Source organism: Lithobates pipiens, unplaced genomic scaffold, assembly GCF_037356315.1.
Source record: "Lithobates pipiens isolate NorthernLeopardFrog02 unplaced genomic scaffold, aLitPip1_a1.2 Scaffold_28, whole genome shotgun sequence".
In the NCBI taxonomy this organism is placed as follows: domain Eukaryota; kingdom Metazoa; phylum Chordata; class Amphibia; order Anura; family Ranidae; genus Lithobates; species Lithobates pipiens.
The window spans coordinates 195,144,810-195,166,775 of NW_027507789.1; the positions used below are offsets into that span (position 1 = coordinate 195,144,810).

Consider the following 21,966-nt stretch of genomic DNA (forward strand, 5'->3'; position numbering starts at 1 on the left):
AAGGAAGGTTCACTATGGCACAAGAAAGGCAGGAAGGATCAGTAAGGCACATGGAAGGCAGGAAGGAGGGATCACTAAGACACATGGAAGGAAGGATCACTAAGGCACATGGAAGGCAGGAAGGAAGGATCACTAAAACACATGGAAGGCAAAAAGTAAGGTTCTCTATGGCACATTGAAGGCAGGAAGGATCACTAAGGCACATGGAAAGCAGGAAGGAAGGATCGCTAAGTAACATGGAAGGAAGGAAGGTTCACTATGGCACATAAAAGGCAGAAAATATCACTAAGGCACATGGAAGTCAGCAAGGATCACAAAAGCACATGAAAGTAACGAAGATTCACTAAGGCACATGGAAGGGAGGATCACTAAATCACATAGAAGGCAGGAAGGATCACTATGGCACATAGAAGAAAGGATCACTAAGGCACATGGAAGGCAGGAAGGAAGGGTCACTATGGGACAGTCATGGAAGGAAGGAAGAGAGAGAGGGGTGAGATGAGTCACAGACTTTCACTCACCCAGGGCTGGCTGGTCTCCAGAGGCTCAGGCAGTGACATTGTGTGCACTGCTTTGAATCTCCCACCCACACAAATCCCTTCAGAGCCCTAGGATTAGCTGCATGTCGGGGTTTGTGGGTGAACACAGGGGGGCAAGGGGAGGAGGTGGAGCAGATCTAGCCTCCCTCCTCTTCCAAGCAGGATTCAGTCCAGATTTGTGGGACACCAGGACTTATTTTAAATTCCTGGATGGTCCCGACAAATCCGGGACAGTTGGGAGGTATGCTCCACTGTCTGGCTCCCTTCGGTTTGCTGTGTTTTGCAGGAAGATTAGTGGCCAGACTGTGTACTGTACAAGCCCTGGAAGCTCTATACCTCTGTATAAGATTACCCCCGGTTTTATTTAATTGGAGTAATGTAGTGCTGTAGCCCATAACAGCCAACATTGCAACCAATGATATTTCAGCAATGACAGTGATTGTCTATTGGCTACCTGGCTGATTCTGGCAGTCAAGGCTGGACCCAATCAGCGATCAGCATGTGTTCCTCTTGCTGTCAGAAAAAAGAGGCCGATTCCTAGATTGTCTCCAAACCTCTCCCTTAGCTCGGCGGCCATTTTTCCGTCGTCTTTACAGAAGACAATATGTATGTCTCTGAAAAAATGTCTGCCGAATCAAAGACCTCTTTGTATTTAGATCTTCTTTTCGCCGATGACAATGACGCTTCCGCTGCGGCGGATATTGCGTATGCTGTACCGATTCACGCCCCGCTGCTGGCGGAAGTTGGTGACGACTTTCCCCGGTGCATGTTTCTGGCGGAAGTTCTGGAATGCGGAGTGGTGTCGGTGCCGACGGCTCCGGGGCGTGTAGGCCGCGGGGCCTGGGGTTGTGAGCGGCGGGTAGAAGGGGGGAGGTGGTGAGGGGAACTCAGGCCAAGAACATGGCCACTCGCCGCCTGACCGACGCCTTCCTTTTATTGCGGAACAATGCCGTCCACAACCGGCACATTCTGGCCGAGCAAGTGAGTAATGACGGCGGGAGGGCGCCCGGCCACGGAGCGGTGAGTCTCCGGGTGACTAGACTAGAGTGTGGTGTGATATCTGCATGGAGGGTGGAGGAGCCAACATCAACCGGCCTACCCCACAGGAACCCCCACATCAATGGACCCCACCATCACCGATTCTTCCCGGGGGGGGACCCCACCATCACCGATTCTTCCCGGGGGACGGGGGGCCCCACCATCACCGACTCTTCCCGGGGGACCCCACCATCACCGACTCTTCCGGGGGGGGCACCATCACAGATTCTTCCCGGGGGGGGGGTGGGGGACACCGCACCATCACCGATTCTTCCCGGGGGGGGGACCGCACCATCACCGATTCTTCCCGGGGGGGGACCCCACCATCACCGATTCTTCCCGGGGGGGGACCCCACCATCACCGATTCTTCCCGGGGGGGGACCCCACCATCACCGATTCTTCCCGGGGGGGGACCCCACCATCACCGATTCTTCCCGGGGGGGGACCCCACCATCACCGATTCTTCCCGGGGGGGGACCCCACCATCACCGATTCTTCCCGGGGGGGGACCCCACCATCACCGTTTCTTCCCGGGGGGGACCCCACCATCACCGATTCTTTCCGGGGGGGGGGGGGGGGTGGCTCCTTACATTGTTGGAAAGAAGGCCCCCTTACATTGGGGATCAGTGGAAGGAATGGTCCTGTTATATTGGTCATCAATGAGAAGAATGCTCTTTACATTGGTGATAGGTTGGAGCAACGTTCTCTCTACATTGGTCACCAGTGGGAAGAATACCTCCATTATATTGGTGTCCAGTGGGAAGAATATCCTTTACATTTGTGGTCAATGGGAAGCGTTTCCCATTTGTTTTCATCTCCAGTAAGAAGAATGCTGGCCAGAGGGAAGAATACTCCATAAAATTGAAAATCTTTCTGAAAAATGGTGACCAGTGGAAAGAATGTCCCTTACATTGGTTGTCAGTGGGAAGGATGTCCTCCCTACATTGGTCATCAGTGAGTAGAATGCTCCTTTTATTGGTGGTTAATAAGATGATTGCCCCCCTTACATTGGTCATCAGGGGCAGAGTGGGTAGAGGCCCCCCTCTATACAAGCTGACAGTCCAGACCAGTCATTCTTAAACAAGGTTCCTGCAGAGGTTGCTAGTAGGGATGAGCTTGGATGTGGTCCAAAACCGGAAGGCAGCTGTCAGTGGCGGGCCAATCTGCTGCCAGCGGGGGATTCCTCACCCTGCAGCTTCACGTACACAGAAGGATGGTGATCCTCCCGACACCATTGACTTAATATTGCCACCAGGCGATAATAGATAAATTATGCGAAGAGCATCCCTGGCTCAGGATGGGAATGATTAGCTCACTTTGGGTTTGGACCAGACCCAAGCTCGTCACTGGTTGCTGGGGTTTCCTTGTGTTTTGTCTGACTGACCTCCAGTTTGATGGTGATACATAGTTCCAGAACCAGCTGCTTGACGCCATTCATTTTTTTGGCTTCTGCAAGGAGGACATTCTTCCTACTAACCACAGATGAAAATCCAGATTCACACAGGCTTCAACTTGTATAAGAGCCGTGTAAACGGTATGCTTTGACAAAGCATTTGCAGAGCTGTCGGGAAGCTTTGTTGAAGGTACCATTAAGCCACAATTTTTAAATGTTAAACACAGATCCTAATAGGATTGTTGATTGCAGCTTAAAGCTGCTTTCATGTTTTCAGCAAGCTTCAAGAAGTGCTGAAGCCTGCTAGCAGCTTGTTTAAAGTGACATTCAGCACTGCCATTAGGATATGTATTCAACATTTACAAATTGGAGCTTGCTGAACGCTCTGCAAATACTTTGTCAAAGCTTGCTGTTCACGCTGCTCGTATACAAGCCGAAGCCCACATGTCACTGGCCTTAGGAGCTTTTTTTTCCCCCTGGCCTTGGATGAATTGGTTTTATTATTATTGGAAAATTATTTGATGGGCTCCTCTGGAGTAAAAAGGTTGAGAAAGGCTGCTCTTGAGGGATAATGCAATAAAAAAAAGTGCATTGGTATAGGGTAGTGCAAAGAGGATATGTTTCCTGAAGTAGCTAATACAATTTTAGGTTGGTTGTTTGTTTTTTGTTTTTTTTTATTAGATCATTGAAGTATGATTTTTGATAAGCTATAATGGTTTTCTGTACTTGGAGCTTGTAAAGAAACCTGTTCATATACTAGTGATGGAGCCACAGCTTTATTGTGAAATATTGTTTGATGCTGATCATGCATGGATCACATCTTGCAGCTAGATAGCTAGCACAGGATTATCTGCAGACTTTGAAGTCCCAGTATGTTCTTTTGTGGTGTGACAGCTGCAGAATCAAAAGTTTCTTGACCCCATTCTGCACCATTATAAGTAAATGTTAGTAAAGAAAAGCAAAGTGATGTAACCCATACCAATCTGATTGTATAGATCAGGGGGTCTCCAAACTTTCTAAACAAAGGGCCAATTTACCATCCTTCAGACTTAATGGGGGCCGGACTGTGGCCATTAGGAGTAGAAAGGGTCCCAACATCAATAGGAATAAACAATACCCCATCTTTGGTGTCAGTGGAAGGAAGTGTGCCCCATCTTTGGTGTCAGTGGAAGGAAGTGTGCCCCATCTTTGGTGTCAGTGGAAGGAAGTGTGCCCCATCTTTGGTGTCAGTGGAAGGAAGTGTGCCCCATCTTTGGTGTCAGTGGACGGAAGTGTGCCCCGTTGTTTGTGTCATTGGGATGAAGTGTGCAATGCAGTGTGAAATGGCTGCAGGTATTTTTTTAGATTTCTCACCCTTCTGTTGTTGGCTTTCTAGAATGAGATCAGCGACAGGAGCCATCTTTTTGCTATGGGTTACATCATACGCTAACTACGCTTTTTGTTAAATAAGCCCCTGTGGGTGGCTGTCACTTGTTTTGCCACACAAATCCTCTTAAAAAGGTACAGAATGGCGGCTCCATCAGGACCTGACATGGTTGCATGAATGGCTTTTGTGTGCACACCTGTCCGAGGCGTGACCGGGGAATGTATACAATTCACCATACCTGTCAAACTGTAAATAGGAAATACTGACGTTTCTGTGTTCTTACCTCTTTTTTTTTTTTTTGCTCCCTTTGCCGTTACTACTCGGAGGTACATTGTTTGTTACAGCAGAGCCATGTAGAACTTAGTGCTATAGCTTTGCCTACGTAGCTGTGTAGTTGCCATCTGTAACATCAGCTTATTTTGCTAATCATGCATGTGTAATGCAGCCAGACATCCAGTGGCAGGTGCTGTTTACATGTATATGATACCTTCAGGGCAAATTTCAGAAAAGCAGCATTCTTTTTTCGTAAAAGCAAATCTCACGTTATAATTACCAATTAAAATTAGTTAGCCTCCAAAAAATGAAAAGGATCCGGAACCTGCTCCAGTTCAATCATTTTATTGCATGTTCCATAAAATCATCTCAAGAAAAATTGTGATAGTGGCGCTGTCAGATAGCATGTATAATAATACATCAGTCCAAGTCCTTTTTAAGTGGAGTATATAAATGCATAGAGGGGCTGAGATGGAGAAGGGAGACCTGTATATAGCGTAACAGTCCAGAAACCAGGGGAAGTTGACAGCAGACTCCAAATATGCAACGAGAAGAGAAACAGGCGCCTCTAAGTTAGAACTGTAACATTTTAATATAATGCAGGTGCATTACCACTTGTGGCGTCTGTCCCTGCGCAACAGCGTTCACACAGCTATCTTAGCCTGGAGGAGGGGTATCCTGAGCGGCAGGATCTCTGCAGCCAGAGAGGTGGAAACAAGACTTGGATTCGGCTGATTGTTGATATTGAAGGCTGGAACGCAGCGTCGGGCATGATGACGTCACCGGTGGGTCGTCCAGAGATCCTGCCGGTCAGGATACCCCTCCTCCAGGCTAAGATAGGGATGGACGCCAAACCAGTGTGGATGGACATGTGCCTTGGTTCCCTGACTTCTATGTAAGTGGATGATGCACCTGTATTATATTAAAATGTTACAGTTCTAACTTAGACAGGCGCCTGTTTCTCTTCTCCTCATAAAATCATCACAGTCAGTGTGGAGTACAGCTGAAATTTAACGCGTTTCATGCTACAGCTAGCGCTTACTCCATAAACTCCTAGGATGAGGTTACGAGTAAGTGCTAGCAGTAACATAAAACACCTTTTAACTTTAAGCTGTACCCCAAACGGTCTGTGAGGATTTAATGGAAATTAGGATGAGAGAAGATTCTGGACAGCCGCAATCCAAAAATTAGCCTTTATTCATAAAAAAAAAAGGGGGTGGATATCAAAAATGCATGCCACAGCAGAACACAGGACAGAAGAGCTGACGCATTTCACACTATCAAACAGTGCTTAATCATAGTTTTATGGAACATGCAATAAAGGTGGAAGAAGTGCAGCGGATTCCGGATCCTTTTCATTTTCTGTAGCTTGCAGATGAGCTGTGCTAGCACCTTCACCTCAAGTGGCTAGTAGATGGATGGCTGATTACTTTCCTGGGGCAGCTTTGCTTGTGTAAGCCTGGCTCCAACTTGAGTCACGGTGATCTTAAAGTGCATATCCTGCCAAACCAAAGGACTAGAACCTTGTCAAAGAAGTCGGGTGGAAAATTGTAACACAAACAGTGACTGCATTTAATAAGATGCAGTCACTTCCCAGCCTCTGCACCTCATCCAATCAAAGAACGCTTTGCATTCATTCAAAAAGACAATGCTGAGTAGCGGACCTCCTGTGTTCACAATGCATAAGGCTGGCAACTCCACACAGGGCCTGGAAGCAAGTGAAGATCACTTAAAACGATATTAAAGCCTTACTTTGTTATTAAAAAAAAAAATATGTTATAAGTACCTGCTCTGTGTAATGGTTTTGCACAGAGCAGCCCGGATCCTCCTTTTCTCTGGTCCCATGCTGGCGCTCTTCGCGCCTCCCTCCAGCCGGGTCCCCTCAAAGCAAGCAGCTTGCTGTGGGGCCACCCAAGCAGGCGTGCTCCCGACCTGCGGCTCTGTGTGTCCATTTACACATGGAGCCGTGGCTTGGCCCCACCCCCTCTGTCTCCTGTTCGGCTCACTGGCTGTGATTGACAGCAGCGGGTGCTGCCAATGGCCCCCGCTGCTGCCAAAAGCCAATTAGGACTGCAAGTCCCCGGAGAGGTGAGGCTATTGTGCACATCGCTGGATCGAGAGGGGGCTCAGGTAAGTATTAGGGATTGCTGGGGGGGGTGCACACAGATTTTCTTCCTTTATGCATAGAATAGTGCTTTTTCAACCATTTTGAGTAGTGGTGTCTGGTATAGTATATACATAGGTACATTGGTCCAGCCACAGTAACTATGTATTATATAGACTGACCTGGAAATTTTCTTTAACAGAACCAATTTATTAAGTCTTAGAAGCAGTAATATAGTGTGTCATAGTTTTAGGCTTGTTCTTTTGCTAGGGCCTTTTGTGTGTTTGTAAATCAAGAATCCCAATAATCAATATGTTAATCGGTGTTGGTGACCTTCTAATAATTGCCATTGATTATCTTTGTTCTTTCCCTGCCTTTGCTGTTGTCTGCTCCTTGCCTCCCCCTGCCTTTCATCTGATGAACTGCAACCCAGGAGCTCGATGAGGTATAGTGTCTCCTGCTAAACCTGATGTTTTATCTGATTTTTCCACATTCATTAATCTTTGTGATGATTTGTTATGATTTTTTTTCTATCAGTTTTTGCCAAATTGAGCATTTCTTTTTTGCATCTTCTCTCAGCATTTCCTCTGCTAAAAATACAGTACAGGAAACCAGGCACCTAATTCAGTTCAGTCTGACTTAATACCAGCTATAAGTGACATATTTACAACTCTTTTCCATTCACACATGTAGGAATTTGAAATCATCTAAGAAGTTGTAAATGACTGATGGTCTGTACACCCCACATATTGGCACAGAGCATGCTCACTTTGTCTCCGATGCCATATCCAGCCAATACAGATCTCTAAACGTTCTTCTGGATTTTAAAGTGATATTTCCTGGCCCCTTGGTGTTTTGACACGTCGTATTTTTGGTTTGCCTAAATATGAGCTTGTTGGTTTGTCTGATCTGCAAAAATCGTGACTAGGTATGAGCTCAGGCGTGTTCACATGGACCACGTGCAGATCCCGCCAGGAAGTCAGTAGTGAGACATTGCCCCGATGTGCGGCTACAGAGATCGGACAATGTCTCACTGCCTGTGATTAGCGCAGCGCTGCACCGACTTCCTGGCGGGCTCTGCACGTGGTCCATGTGAACACGCCTGAGCTCATCCCTAATCATGACATTCATGAACATATTCAGGAAAATTTTTAAGAAAAAGATATCAGCCAGTTTGCCCAGCCCTCAAATCATTTTGCCGATCTCTATTAGAGGAAGACATGTTCAGCTGAAAATACATTCCTCCTTAGAAATAGTGTTTGCACTCACTAACTCCTGTGTTGGGGAAAGGGCATCAAGTACTAAGAAAAGCAGCCATCTTGGTACTTTCACCACAACAGGGTAAGTGAGTACACAGCGCTAATTTCTTCATTGACACTGCAGAATTTTGGAGTTATTTTAGGAATCGCATGGAGCAACAAATGTGATTACACTAAAGATCGGCTGCAGGAATTCTATGCTGTTTCTATTAAGGTCTATCATGAATTGAGGAAACTGCATCCCTGATGTCTGCTGTTGTCTGCATAGTTTTAGGATGTTGTGGCTGGGAGTTCATTGTAGGCCATGGAACCTACCCTATCATAATATCAGTGTTGGTAAAATCCAGGGAGCCATGTAATAAAAAAAATTAAATTAAAGGCCTTAAAACTGATTTTACAGCGTTTTCACTTTGGCTACTTATTTTTGGCCAAACTGGCCCAAACAGTCAACATGTGAAAGCTGGATATCTGCCTGAACAACATCAGAGATCATCAGGATTCAGTGTTCTTTTTAAAAAAAAATTTTTTTACAATTTTTGGAGCCTTGTTTGGGGAGGCTTTGATGTAATATCGGGTGTATAATAAGACACCTAATGTCACTGTTTAAGACAGAAAGGGACTAGAGGCAGCGATTTCCCCAGTCCCTTTATCTGCAGCCTCAGCTGCATTGGACAGTGAATGAATAGGAAGTGCTTTGCACTGAGGAGCTTCCTTTTTATTTGCAAATTGAAACATAGTAAATACAGTTTACTATGCTTCAGTTGTGAATGAACAGAGACAGTGATTGGTACAGATCACTGACCGTGTTCATTCAGAAAAAGGAGGGGGGTGGATAAATTTAGGCTACAGAAGAGATGCCTGGAGAGGAGGCGGTTGCTGGAAGGAAAATGCAGCAGATTGGTTCCGCTGCATGCCACCCAGGTTCCTGGGCCAGCAACCAAGGGCTGTGATCTACCCATCACCTGCACACGATTGATTGGGTTTGCCGACTCCCTGTGTAGGAGATGGTAATTTTGGGTGAGCTTGGCCCAAAAAAAAAATAGTCAACTCATCAGAAACTACAACTACTTAACCATTTATTTAAACCATCAGTGATTGGAGATTTTGACTAATTGCTGTTTGGACACAACACCGGCAACCGAATAGAGTCCAGTGAACGATATTATGAACTTAGGTTGTTACTCCGCTCTGATGCTAGCCAATAAAATGTCCGACACGAGGAGGGGACAACTTTGTCCTTGTTAGGTGCTTTGCTGTCAAAACAGCTAAATCTTCCTGCACCAGACTGTATTCGGTTGCCGGTGTTGACTCCAAACAGCAATTTGTCAAAATCTCCAATTACTGATGATTTAAGGAAACCGGAAGTGACGTGGTTGGAGTTTCTGACCAGTTGGCTAATTTAACAGAACACCGGCCCTCCACTTAAAATTTCCTTCTGTCTCCACATGAATTTGCCCAACTATGAGTACAGTAAAAGGCTTTAGAGTCAAGAAATTAACCTTATTCTTTAGAGTGGGGTTTATTTACTAAAGCTGGAGAGTTCAAAATCGGGTTCACTTCTGCATAGAAATCAATCGGCTTCCAGGTTTTATCCCACGTTCACACTGAATGTGGGTTTGAAATTGTGCGAGTTCAGCTGAACTTGCATGATTTCAGTCTGACTTTGGGGGGGGCAATTTGAGAGACATCTGTGTGGGATCATGCACAGATGTCTATTGAAATAATGAAAGAACTACTTTTGGGAATCCGTGCGGCATTGCAAAGTCGGCGTTTCACCGATTCGGACAGTGCCATTACCAGCAATAGGTTCAGATTTGGCGTGCTATTTGACATGTCAAATTGGCCGATGTGAACGGGGGCTTAAGGCCAAACCTTAATTAAACAAGCTAAGGTTAGAAGCTGATTTGGTAACCATGCACAGCGCCACCATATTCTAAATACACCAGTTTTAGTAAATCTACCCCAGAGAGTCTAAATACACAGAATCGATCAGAAACATTAAACTTTGCATAAAAAAAAAAAAAAAAGAAAAAATCATAAACAGCGAAGCACAGTGGTTTGTGACGAGGATAGTTCAGTTTATAGCATTAACAAATAAATATTGCAGCTTTCCTAAAGTGAATTTTTCCTACCCCCTCCCACACTTTAGGGTCAGTTTAAGGGATACTTTATCACTTGGCTTTTCCCCACATACTTAATTCATGTTCTTCTGTTCACACCAAAATCGCACCCCTCAATGATCCCAGTCCCAGAACAGGCTGTAAGTTGCATACATGTGATCTTATTCATTTTTCCTTGTCCTTTGCAGCTGGCAGATGATCGCATGGCCCTGGTGTCAGGCATTAGCCTGGATCCAGAAGCTGCCATCGGCGTCACAAAGCGATTGTCTCCAAAATGGGTGGATGGAGTGGAGGAGGTAAGATTCCCAATTTTGAATTGCTACAAGCGTTGATCTCTGGCATATCGGAGAAGGTGTATTTATTTGTGCATGTCAGTGTGTGTGCTTGGTGTTCAGCTTTAATAATTTTAAAGGATTTTTGTCTTACAGTAAACTGTCTCCTTTTTTTTTATTTTTAAAAGATGGTTTACGTTTGATGCTAACTTTTTGTTTTCCTCGGTAGATCAATTATGATATCACACGTATTAAACAGAAGATGAAGGAGCTGGCCAGTTTACATGACAAGCACTTAAACAGGCCGACATTAGATGACAGCACAGAAGCAGAGCACGCTATAGAAATCTCGACTCAGGAGATTACACAGGTAACGTGAAGTGACTATCCTGCTATTGTTTCAGGGCAATCCATGCCCGCCCTCTTGCTGAAGGCTTATGTTCTCTTTCAGATGTTCCACCGCTGTCAGCGGGCAGTGCAGAGCCTACAGAGCCGAGCACGTAGCTGCACAGAGCAAGAAGAACGGGTGTTACGTAATGTGGTGTCCTCAATGGCCCAGTCCCTGCAGGATCTTTCAACAAACTTTAGACATACTCAGTCTGGATATCTCAAGAGTATGTATTATTCTTACAAGATAAGCCCTGGGTTTAAAGGTCATAACACTGAATTTGCCATTAGATTAAGACCAGCCATGTCATATACCTGATTTAATTGTTGCCTAGCTGGGCAGATTAGTAGGTTTGGGGAAAAAAGATGATATGCCTGTGGGCACTTTACAACTGCTGCTGGCTGACCGAGAAAAACAGTTTTCCAGAATTTAGTAGACATTTGTTTTCCTCCCGTGATTAAACACATTTTAGTGTTTTCTGCCTCTGTGCATAAACATCAACTGCCTGAAACAGTTCTACACAACACACCTATAGAAGATCTGACTACTGTCTTATGCCTATGGGTAGTCTTAGAGCAGTCAATTGGGCCATCTCTGCAATGGGTTTGTCTCAGGTTTGTGTGTTGCTTGTTGTTTTTTTTTTTTTTTTTTTTTTTTTTAAATCTATCGCTAGCCAAAACTTAAATTGTCAACCTAAGATGCTTAGGGGGCCTCGGCTGTGAACCCCGACAGCTTTATAAACAGTAGAGGAGATGGTCAGAGACTAGACCTGCAACAGGTGTAAATGGAGACTGAATACACACTGTAGAAATCAGTCAAAGATCGGGGATATGCCAGATAAGATTGCTAGGCATCACTGACATTACAGCTTCTTATTTGAGTGAATGTTCCTACTGCTGACTGCTGTAAAGGGCAGCACATCAAGTGCCAAAGGACCGCATTTGGCTCTGGGGCCACAGGTTGGGCACCAGCTGAGTAGAGAGTGGTAAATCTTTGACCATTTTTATTGCTGTCTTTGTCTTGTTGGAGAGATTTTCCTTTATTTCCTGTTTCAGAGATTTTACAGTGAAATTGAGGAAGCCCTCTTTTTGGACAGTTGTCAGCTTAGCGGTTGTCCCCATTGGAAGATTTACTCTCTCTTTTTGTTTCATTGGCAATTGTAAAATGTTATTTTGCAGCACTTTGTCTTGGTGGCATATGTCACCACCATAGATGGAGAGTGTCCATGGGGCACAACCAACAATAAAAACCTGAAGTACATGTAAATCCATGCACTAGTGAAAAGGGCTAGAGATGTTGATAATAGTAACAGCAGCTAAGCATGTCCAGACAGAACACAAATATAAACACTAATAGTGCAGCACTGAAAGAGGTGTATAGTGATGCAAGAAGACATACCGCATGCCGTGAAATGGAGGAAAGGATAGCAGAGGTGTCGCCAACAATAATTTCACGCCCCGCTTACCATAAGACTTGTGACCTCCTGTAAAAGAGTGGTCACATGTGCTTCAATTACAGTAAGCTTTACTCAAAACCCAGCTTAATCCTCCTCCTCCCCGCCAGGTAGAGTGGAACAAACGCAAGTCTACGTGTGTGGATAGATATCAGGAGAGGTTCAAAACATCCAGCATAAAAGATAAAAACGTGCCAATATAGTGTGATGCCGTATAACTTTTAATGTTTAAAAGGCAAAAGTTCCACTCACTTGAATCGCTTAGAAACAGTCACATGGACACAGCTGTACACTATTCCAGGAAGCAAAATGGGCGACATCGATCGTGCATGCATGGTAGCAAGTGTGCGTAGCTCAACCCGACGCGCTTTGTCATACGTGGCATCAGGGGCACACCCACATGCCAATACTGCTCCAATTTATACCATTTGGAGACCCGGAAGGACCACTCGCTTCCAAAATTTCCCATTCTGTGCCTCCCCTGGGCAGCCTTGAAGTGTATCCAAGTTGAAACATTTATTTATTTGATTTATTTTAAGTGGTATTGCCACCAAAAGAAAAGAAAAATGCTTAAAATTCATAAAAAAATTTAAAATAATTGGAAAAAAATAATTTTTACTCACCTCTAAATGCCTGTTGCTAGGGGGGTCCCTCGTAGTCTGCCTCCTTCATTGCCTGGGCTGGTGACATCACTTCTCCTCAGCGCCGAACAGTCATCTGGGACCTGTCACGTGTCCCAGATGACTGTGCGGCCTATCACGGCGCTCGGCGCCACTTGCGCATGCGCAGTGGGTGTCCGGCTGTGAAGCCAGGGGTGCCCACAGTAAAAATGCAGGCGTCGCTAGCGGAGTGGGGAACGAGGGGGGCTTCATTCCCCAGCATCGCTGGACCCTGGGACAGGTAAGTGTCCGATTTATTTAAAGTCAGCAGCTGCAGTATTTGTAGCTGCTGACTTTAGTTTGGATAGAGTTGGAAAGGGTTAGAAATGAGGGGAAAGCTTCTCAAAAGGACGGTAGGCCTGAGCTCAGTGTTGGCACGCAAACGTTGGTCCCATGCCATTAGGAGAGTGACGTTTTGTCCTACGCTGAAGACTGGCCACTGTCACCAGTGGATGAAGGACATCCGGTGATATCATCGGATCACCTGGTATTAAGGTATGTATCTCTAGAGACCTTTTTAAAAAATGGGGTTGGAGATGGGCTGGGCTTTAATGGCATTTCTGCTAATATGACCTACCTATGTTGGAGCACCAGGTCAGCAAGTTTGTCACACTTTGTTTTTGGGAACTTGAAATCCAAGCCTGTGGTGATAGCCAAATTGTGGTGTGTGTGTGTGTGTGTGTTTATTTTATTTTATTTCCTTCCGCGCATTTACCAGAAGGAAAGATGGTTTGCTGACTGTTTGTTTTGGATTAACACTCTTTACAGATTGTTTGTTTGTTTTTTTGTCTGTGATTTCTTCCTGACAACAGTTGGTTGTAATGTGAGTGATCTCTCTGTACATTAATGGCTTAACTATGTAAGTGTTTCATCTATAGGAATGAAGAATCGAGAGGAAAGATCTAAACATTTCTTTGACACATCTGTCCCCCTCATGGATGATGGAGAGGACACTACACTGTATGATCGGGTAAGACCAGATCAGCTGTCTGTTAGACCATATTCTGATGTCAAGTGGTATTTAACCACTTGCCGATCACTTGTGTACCTGCTCTTCAGGTGGTTGTACTGAGATGATGCCTGCAGCTTCTGATGTGTATTTATTTATTTTTTTGAGACCTGACGGTTGGCTTTCTTGTAATAACAATTGGAGTGGTTAACCAGCCACTCGATTGCTATTACAAGCAGCGGGAGGGGATGTCATGCCCCCCCCCCCCCCCATGCCTTCTGCAGCTTGCTTGGGCTCTCGGGTCCCGTCTGGTTGGATACCCGAAGAAATCCAGGATTGGCTTTGATCGGGGCTCCACTATGGTAACCCGGAAGCTATGATCTGATATCACTTCTGGTTTACTCGGATGTCATCAGTGCCATTTTCAAAAAATCAAAAGCACAGATCTTGTGTTTTGAATGCTTTTAAGTGCAGCGGAGGGATTTGGGGTCTTATTGATCCCAGAACTCTCCATAAAGAGTACCTTTTAGTTACATGCAAAAGTGATAAAAAAAAATAAAGCAACTGTGTAAAAATATATAAATCTAAAGTGCTCTGCCCCCATTGCCCCAACCCCCAGGTGCTTGCGCACAAAGCTGAGCGTATGTGTCATTCCCGCACACAAACAGTGATCATCCCATGCATGTGAGGTATAACTGCGAATGTCAGATCATGGACAGTAATGCTAGTGCCAGAAGTCCTCTGTAAATCTAAAGTGGTAATCTGCAAAGGCTTTTAAAGCGTTGCCTATGGATAGTAAAATGTACATTGTTTGTCGCCGCTGCACAGGTGTGTGCAATTTTAAAGCGTGACATGTTTGGTATTTTATTTTATTTTTCCTCGTAACGTCCATTTTTATATTTTGCAAACAAATTCGGTTTTGTATTGTGGTTTTATGCACTGAAATTCAAAATCCGTGTATTTTTCCCAAAAAGTTGCGTTTGAAAAAACGCTGTGCAAGTATCGTGTGACATAAAACATTGCAAAACATTACCACCAATTTATTTTCTAGGGCCACTGCTTTAAAAAAATATATAAGGTTTGGGGGTTCAAAGTAATTTTCTAGCAAAGGAAAACAAAAAACCCTGATTGTTACATGTAAACAGTGCAAGAACACTGTATTGGATATTGTTATAGTAAATACATTGAAGATTTCCTTTTAGCTGTGATTCGTGATTCGCTCTTTCTGAAACGTTTTCTTTTCTATATCTCCAGGGGTTCACAGATGATCAGCTAGTTCTGGTCCAGGAGAATACATTAATGGTGGAAGAACGGGAGAGGGAGATTCGTCAGGTAGTACAGTCCATCTCTGACCTAAACGAGATCTTCCGAGAACTGGCAACCATGGTGGTGGAGCAGGTACAGTCCAACAATTCTGTTTTTATATTGTCTGTATGTTATGCTGAAGACCTCCCACTAAGATGGCCACCTGTGTGTTTCTCTAGGGTACAGTTTTGGACAGAATAGACTATAACGTGGAACAGTCTTGTGTTAAGACAGAGGAAGGCTTAAAACAATTGCAAAAGGTACGTATTGTTTTTGTGGATATGCAGCAAGGGCTTGGGGTAATAATATGATGATCTGACGATGTGCATGACTTTAAAAAATAGTCATGTATGATATACCACCCTTTTTTTTTTTTTTTTAAAGGTTTTTTCACAAAAATAAAACTTGCCACCTTTTTACTAGTTGCTGGTGGTCCTCTGTCTGTACTTCCCTACCCCCTTGGATGTGTCACAATCTCTTGAGGCGAGGTGACAGATGCACACCGTAGGGATCAGGAGTGCACCGCAAGGTTGTGGACCCTACAGCTAACGGGAGACAGATCCCACTGGGGTTAGAGCGTAAGATTCCCTGGGGCGCGGAGTCTAAGAGCCAGCAGGTGTTCACCAGCGCCTCTAGTGGTGAGGATGGACTTGGCTGCAACTGGCTCCAGGTCGCGACCCCCAGGGTCCCCCAGCTCACACCCACAGTAGGCAACAGGAGGAGAGGGATAGTGAGGGACAAAGCCAAGGTCGGGGGCCACAAGCAGACAGGAAACGTCAGGGACACGCCAATAGGTCAGGATCACAGGCAAACAGGGATAGTCAAAGACACGCCAAAGTCGGTAACGGAACAACAGAAGAGCACACAGCAGGTAACAGGAAGCTAAACACACAAAGGTTGATCAGCCCTGTTGGCTTGCAGTGCACAGGTTAATATGGGGTTCCCTGATAGGGCCTGGGGTGGAGCCATGCTTAGAGGAGAGGTTATAAATACCACCAGGTGGAAGTGGCTGGCCTCTTAGTCAGAAGGCATGAGGGGAGGTAAGCAACCAGAGGAAGATCACTGCATAACCATGACACTCACCTTTTTACCTACAATGTTACCTGCTAATAAATGGCATATTAAGTGTGATATCAGCCCCTGAGCCATCATTGCCATTTGAGCTGTTTACAAGGCAATGGTTCCTCAGTTTCAGAACTATTTAGGGCCAAGTACCCCTTCCGATCCTTTAGATATGCCCCACTACTAATCTCAGGTGAGTTGCTGACCTCCAGTATTCCAAATCTGTGCTGACTTGTGTGGCTCCAGTCCCCTTTTCTATGCCAGTGACCCACAATATACAGCTCTCTATAGGACCTAATGCAGAAACAATCGACTTTAAATTTCTGCATTAGGGACTGTGGAGATCCAGCTGCACTTACACAGCTGGCATAGGATAAAGAACTGCAGTGTAGCCTGTGCCTAGTTGAGGTGCCCAGCTCATCTGAGGTCAGTAGTTGGGCACATCTGGGACTGATGAAGGACTCAACTTATTTTCAAAGTGCTGTACTTTTAGAATTGTGGGAGAATCAAATGCTACAGGATGTATTGTGGACATTTATTTTGAACCATTTCTGTCTCTGCTTCATACTCCTTGATCAATATGTTTTTTTTTTTTACCCAATGATTGATATATTGCTGATATGCAAATATATTGACCAACCCCCTGGTCAGTATGCCTGCAATGTGCAGAACATAAACAACTGAGTGAATGGAGACGTTGAAGTTGATTTACTACCAGAAAGTGTAAAATCTGGTGCAGCTGTATATGGTAACCAATCGGCTTCTAACTTCAGCTTGTTCAATTAAAGTGGTATTAATGCTTAATGTTTGTTATTTAAAAAAAAATCATGTTATGTTATACTTTCCTGCTCTGTGCAGGGGTTTAGCACAGGACAGCCCCGATCCTCTTCCTTTAGGGTACCCTGCCATAAGACCAATAGACCCGTGGCTCAGCCCCTGGGTCTATGATTGACAGCAGCAGTAGCCAATGAGGAGTGGGGAGTCCTCATACAGCTGAGGCAATTGTGAACGTCACTGGATCAGCGGGGGCTCACGTCAAGGAATGGGGGTGTAAAAAAAAAAAAAAAAAAAACCTTCAACAGTTTACCACTTTAAGCTTCAACAAAAAAAAAACCTGGAAGCTGATTGCTTTCTGTGAAGAGCTGCACCAGATTTTGCCACCTCCAGTTTTGGTAAATCAACCCCATTGCTTGTAGCAACCAGATTCATTGTTCGCTGAGTAAATGAAAGAAGAATAATGCTTGGCTGAGAAACAGGTCCACTTTACCTTGGGTTTCTTTATCCTTTGTATGATGCGTGTACACATACTCTGACTTTACATATTTTGTGAATTTTTTTCTTTTCAATCTGTTTTTCAGGCCGAGCAGTACCAGAAAAAGAACCGCAAGATGCTTGTCATTTTAATCCTGTTTGTCCTCGTGATTGTTTTGATTGTCGTGCTAATTGGTGTAAAGTCCTAATAGGTCATTTTAAATTTTATTTTTATTAGTTGGACTTTCTTATGTTTCTGAAAACACTTCAAGTTACTTTGTGACCAGCCAGGAAGCTACAAAACGACTACAGCACAGTTGATGGTTCCTGAAGTGAACGCAAAGTCTGGGGTTATTTGTTAATGTTGGCATTCTTCCTGTTCACTAATTCTTTCTGGTGTTTACAAATGACCAAAGCAAAAATGCCTAACAGTTTACACTACTTGTTTGAAAAGAACACTAGCACTTGACAACAGATTGAAGAAAGAAGGTTGCCGAAAGTGTATCTAAATCCTTAAGTTGTGTTCACATATGTGCGAATTGGATGTGGGATTTCCCCGCATCCACTTTGCATGACATGCAAGTGTGACCGGTTCTCAATGGAGCCAGATCACACAGGTCGGGGGTGGTCACAGAGCGGATTGCAAAAGGGCCAAGTGCATATTTGGGTCCAGCTCAGGTGCGAATTCAGGCAAAAATCCAGACCTGAACCGGTGAAGACTCACACAGGACCCCAGGCGTGAACCCACAGCCACTCATATGTGAACCCGGTCTTAGACAAAAAGAGTAATATATTGAAGCTTACTAGTCACTGGATGCAGCATTAGAAAAATACCTGTTGATCCTTACATAATTCTTCTGTTTGTGTAACTTCCTGTGGACTGAACTGAAAACTCAAACAATGCTATATCAGTTTTCTGGGAATTGCAAATCAACGCCCTTCTGTTATGGATAGGGGCAGTTGTTTGTAGTCTAAACCAGGAGAGCATGGGGTGACAATGCTGCTCCCCCATAGACAGTGCAGGGATTGAATGTTTTCACCCTAGGACAGTAAGGCTGCTTTCACACTGGGGCGGGAGCAGCATCGGCGGTAAAGCGCCGCTATTTTTAGCGGCGCTTTACCTTCGTTTTAGCGGCGGTGTGCGGGCGCTAGCGGGGTGGTTTTAACCCCCCGCTAGCGGCCGAAAAGGGGTTAAACCCGCCCGCAAAGCGCCGCTGCAGCGGCGCTTTGCCGGCGGTATTGCCGCGGTGTCCCATTGATTTCAATGGGTAGGAGCGGTGAATACACCGCTCCTTCACCGCTGCAAAGATGCGGCTAGCAGGACTTTTTTCACTGTCCTGCCAGCGCATCGCTCCAGTGTGAAAGCCCTCCGGCTTTCACACTGGAGTTAAAGGGGCCGGTTTTTTCAGGCGTTACACAGGCGCTATTTTTAGCGCTGTAACGCCTGAATACCGCCCCAGTGTGAAAGCAGCCTTAGTGTTGCAGGATCCCCAGAATTAAATAAAGGGAAAGAAGCCTAGAAAAGTAAACTAATGCAGCCACCACATCTAAGGATTGGCAAGATGAATTACAGTTTGGGTTTAGATACACTTTCAATTTCATTTGAAGTGATGATTTCTCGGGCTGTCTGCAAATTCATTATAAATTATCTTTTCTATTCCTTGCACTTGGAACAATGGGTTTCGATTTTTCAGGTTTAAACAAAACCCATTCCGAGAGAAGCACAAAGGTTGCCTTTGTTGATCTCCTTCTGAAGGTGGTAATTGCCTGGCTGTTCTTGGCCTCCGGACTTGTAAATCTCTGACCAGCAACAAGCCTGCACCCAACGAAGTCAGCACTAGTGATGTGCATACTTTCAGGGTCAGTGACACGGTAAGTATTGAAGCCATTGATTCAGCATGACAGCCGGGCAACTAGCATTTTCAGAAGGAGCGCTCAGCAGCGGTCACACGCCCTCCATTTAGATTTCTTCTAAAAGCAATTTCCAAGAAAGCCATAAATCCCCTATTTTATTACCATTTATGACCAAGAGCTGTAATTGGATATTTCACGTGAAATGCCACCAGCTGGTAAAACCTGATTATCGTATACATAGGACAGTGTTAGTTGCCTCAGCCCACATTCTGGCTGTCCTGTCTCTGCTGTCAAACTGGAAATGCTATGTAGAAAAGCACTGCCTTTTTATAAAGTACTGGTTTGGCTCCTAAAATAGGTGCTGTCAATGTAACATAGGGGGTTATTTAATAAATGGAGGGTGCAAAATCTGGTGCACCTCTGCAAAGAAACCAATCAACTTCCAGGTTTTATTGGCAAAGGTTAATTGAACAAGCTGAGGTTAGAAGCAGATTGGCTTCCATGCAAAGCTGCGCCAGATTATGAGTGTTCCAGTTTTAGTAAATCAGGTGTTGGGTGCTCTTTAATGGGTCAGCTAACTAACGAACGGGTTAATAATTAGTAATAACGGTTTTGTTAGGCTCTGCCTTTAAAGCGGTTGTAAACCCTGTGGGAAAAAAAAACCTGCAAGTATAATGAGCTAGTACTCAGTACTCATGAGCTATACTAGCTCGTTATGAAATACTTATGAAATATTTATACTTATTATGAAATACTTACCCTAGAAGGAAGCCCCCCGCAGCGGCGCCCAGTCACTGCTGAGGAGGATGACATGTTCCCCCGGGAATTACTTCCGGGTTCGCGGTCTCCTGCGCTGTGAGTGGCTGGAGCCCTGATGACGTCAGTCCTGCACATACGCGCGGGAGCACTCTGTTCTGGCACCATACGCCGGACCTTCAGAGCATATGCGCAGCTGTCATCAGTGGCTGCATGCAGGGTGAATATCTCCTAAACGGTGCACGTTTAGGAGATATTCTTTTTACCTAATATAGGCTTGCCCAGGGTATACAACTGATTTTAAAGAGAATCATTCTTACAGCAAGCCATATTGACTGGGGCTTTGATGCAAGGTTTTCCCTACTGGTGAAAAATGGTATTGCATCTTTAGTCAGCTGACTGACAACAATACTATGATATCCTACCAGGATGGGCTTTGGTCTGCTGACGGAAATGGTACATTCAGGAGTCTGTTCAATTTTTTTTTTTTTTTTTTTTTTTTTACTAGAGGGTAACTATTGTGAGGGCTCCACAATATAAAAAATTAACCATGTGAAATCCCCTTCCGTGTTGAATTTTTCCAGCAACCTTTATTTCTTCGCCAGAAAATGCCATTCTTTAAGAAAATGAATTCCTGCTGAATCTTGTTTTGTAAATAATAATTTAAAAGATTTCTAATTTTTTTTTTTTCCTGAAGCTAGGTTGTGCAAAGATGTTTGCTGTGTCAACAATCTGATCTTGTAACAGGTGTAAAAGGTTTACTTCATTTTTATACTCTCTAAATAGATGTAATGTAACATTGTTGAAGGAAATATTTTCTGATTGCCGTTTACTACCAGTAAGATTCTTCCTCCTCCTTTTAAAACGTGTACTGGAAGGATGTTTAGATGCTGATTGGTGGCAAAAATGACACTTCCTGTAGAAGACTTATAGGCGAGGAAACAATGGCTAGAAATTGTCATATCTTTCTAGAGATTCTGCAATTAACAAATGAACCAATTTCCGTTATGAAGGTGGCATTTTACTATTTACATTCTTCAACTCGCTTACTTTGATTGGAGAGCAGGGGGCTATATGAGGTCTAACACCTTATCTGAAATCAGATTGAGACAATGTGTTTTTAGAGCAGTTGCTCGCAGAACATGGTGAACCTCTATGACTGCAAATAAAGTGAATGAACTCTCCATGTCAGCAGAGCTGGTTTCAGATCTATGCTCAGACGGCAAACAGCCATCAGGGTTCTCTCATGAAAGTTATTGATTTGTTGTTTGTAAATCAGTGAGCAACTCCTTTCATGGGTACAGGGGAAGAGAAAGTACTTTCCGATAAGCCTCTATCCCCTACAGCTGAATCACTGCTGTACTCCTACTATCAGGCATTTTTCAGAGCGATGGGTTACTTTCACCAAGGTGTTGAGGAGATTTGTGTATATTTGTAATTTATAAGATTGTAAGTATGAGAAAAAAAATATTTTAACAGGAAGAGCTGCAAGCCTGTGTTCTGTGTTGCTCTTCTGTAACATATGTACATTATAGGGAAATTCTCAGTGCAGGCCGGGTAATATTTCCCACGCTGCATTGCCCTGTGGAGAGCATGTCTCATATTCACTTTGTTGGTTGGTTTTTGGGAACATGTCTCTGTTATCGTTCTCTTTCCACTCATGTTTTGTCATTAAACTGTTGGAGTGATTGTCTATTTACTGAGTGTCTTCTGTGCCTGAAACTGCAGATTTTCTACACCCGACTGTTTTAAAACCATTTGTAGTAATATTGACATGTATGGAGGCCAAAGGACACCACCACCTAAAAGACATTGAGACAATTTGACATTTATGTAACTACATCGCTACTTTGTCCTGTGGTAAGGTAGGGGTGAATAGGAGGAACCACGGAGTAGTGCTGGGGAATCCAACACACCTAGACGT

General features: G+C 44.4%; 1 protein-coding gene across 3 annotated transcripts; it reads left to right on the plus strand.

The window, feature by feature from the left end:
* The first annotated feature begins 1,257 nt into the window (after nt 1–1,257).
* STX16 (syntaxin 16) lies at nt 1,258–21,741 on the plus strand. 3 transcript variants are annotated; one of them, XM_077460236.1, is made up of 9 exons: nt 1,258–1,559; nt 10,282–10,389; nt 10,595–10,735; nt 10,817–10,979; nt 13,744–13,835; nt 15,069–15,212; nt 15,299–15,379; nt 17,540–18,486; nt 18,910–21,741. In XM_077460236.1, the coding sequence occupies exons 1-8, from the start codon at nt 1,440–1,442 to the stop codon at nt 17,639–17,641; spliced, it is 951 nt and encodes a 316-aa protein (XP_077316362.1). In that variant the 5' UTR covers nt 1,258–1,439; the 3' UTR covers nt 17,642–18,486; nt 18,910–21,741. The 3 variants fall into 3 exon arrangements, with proteins under 3 accessions (XP_077316362.1, XP_077316363.1, XP_077316364.1); XM_077460237.1 differs by having other exon boundaries at nt 1,260–1,520; XM_077460238.1 differs by lacking the exon at nt 1,258–1,559 and adding an exon at nt 6,784–7,159.
* Nucleotides 21,742–21,966: the final 225 nt, after the last annotated feature.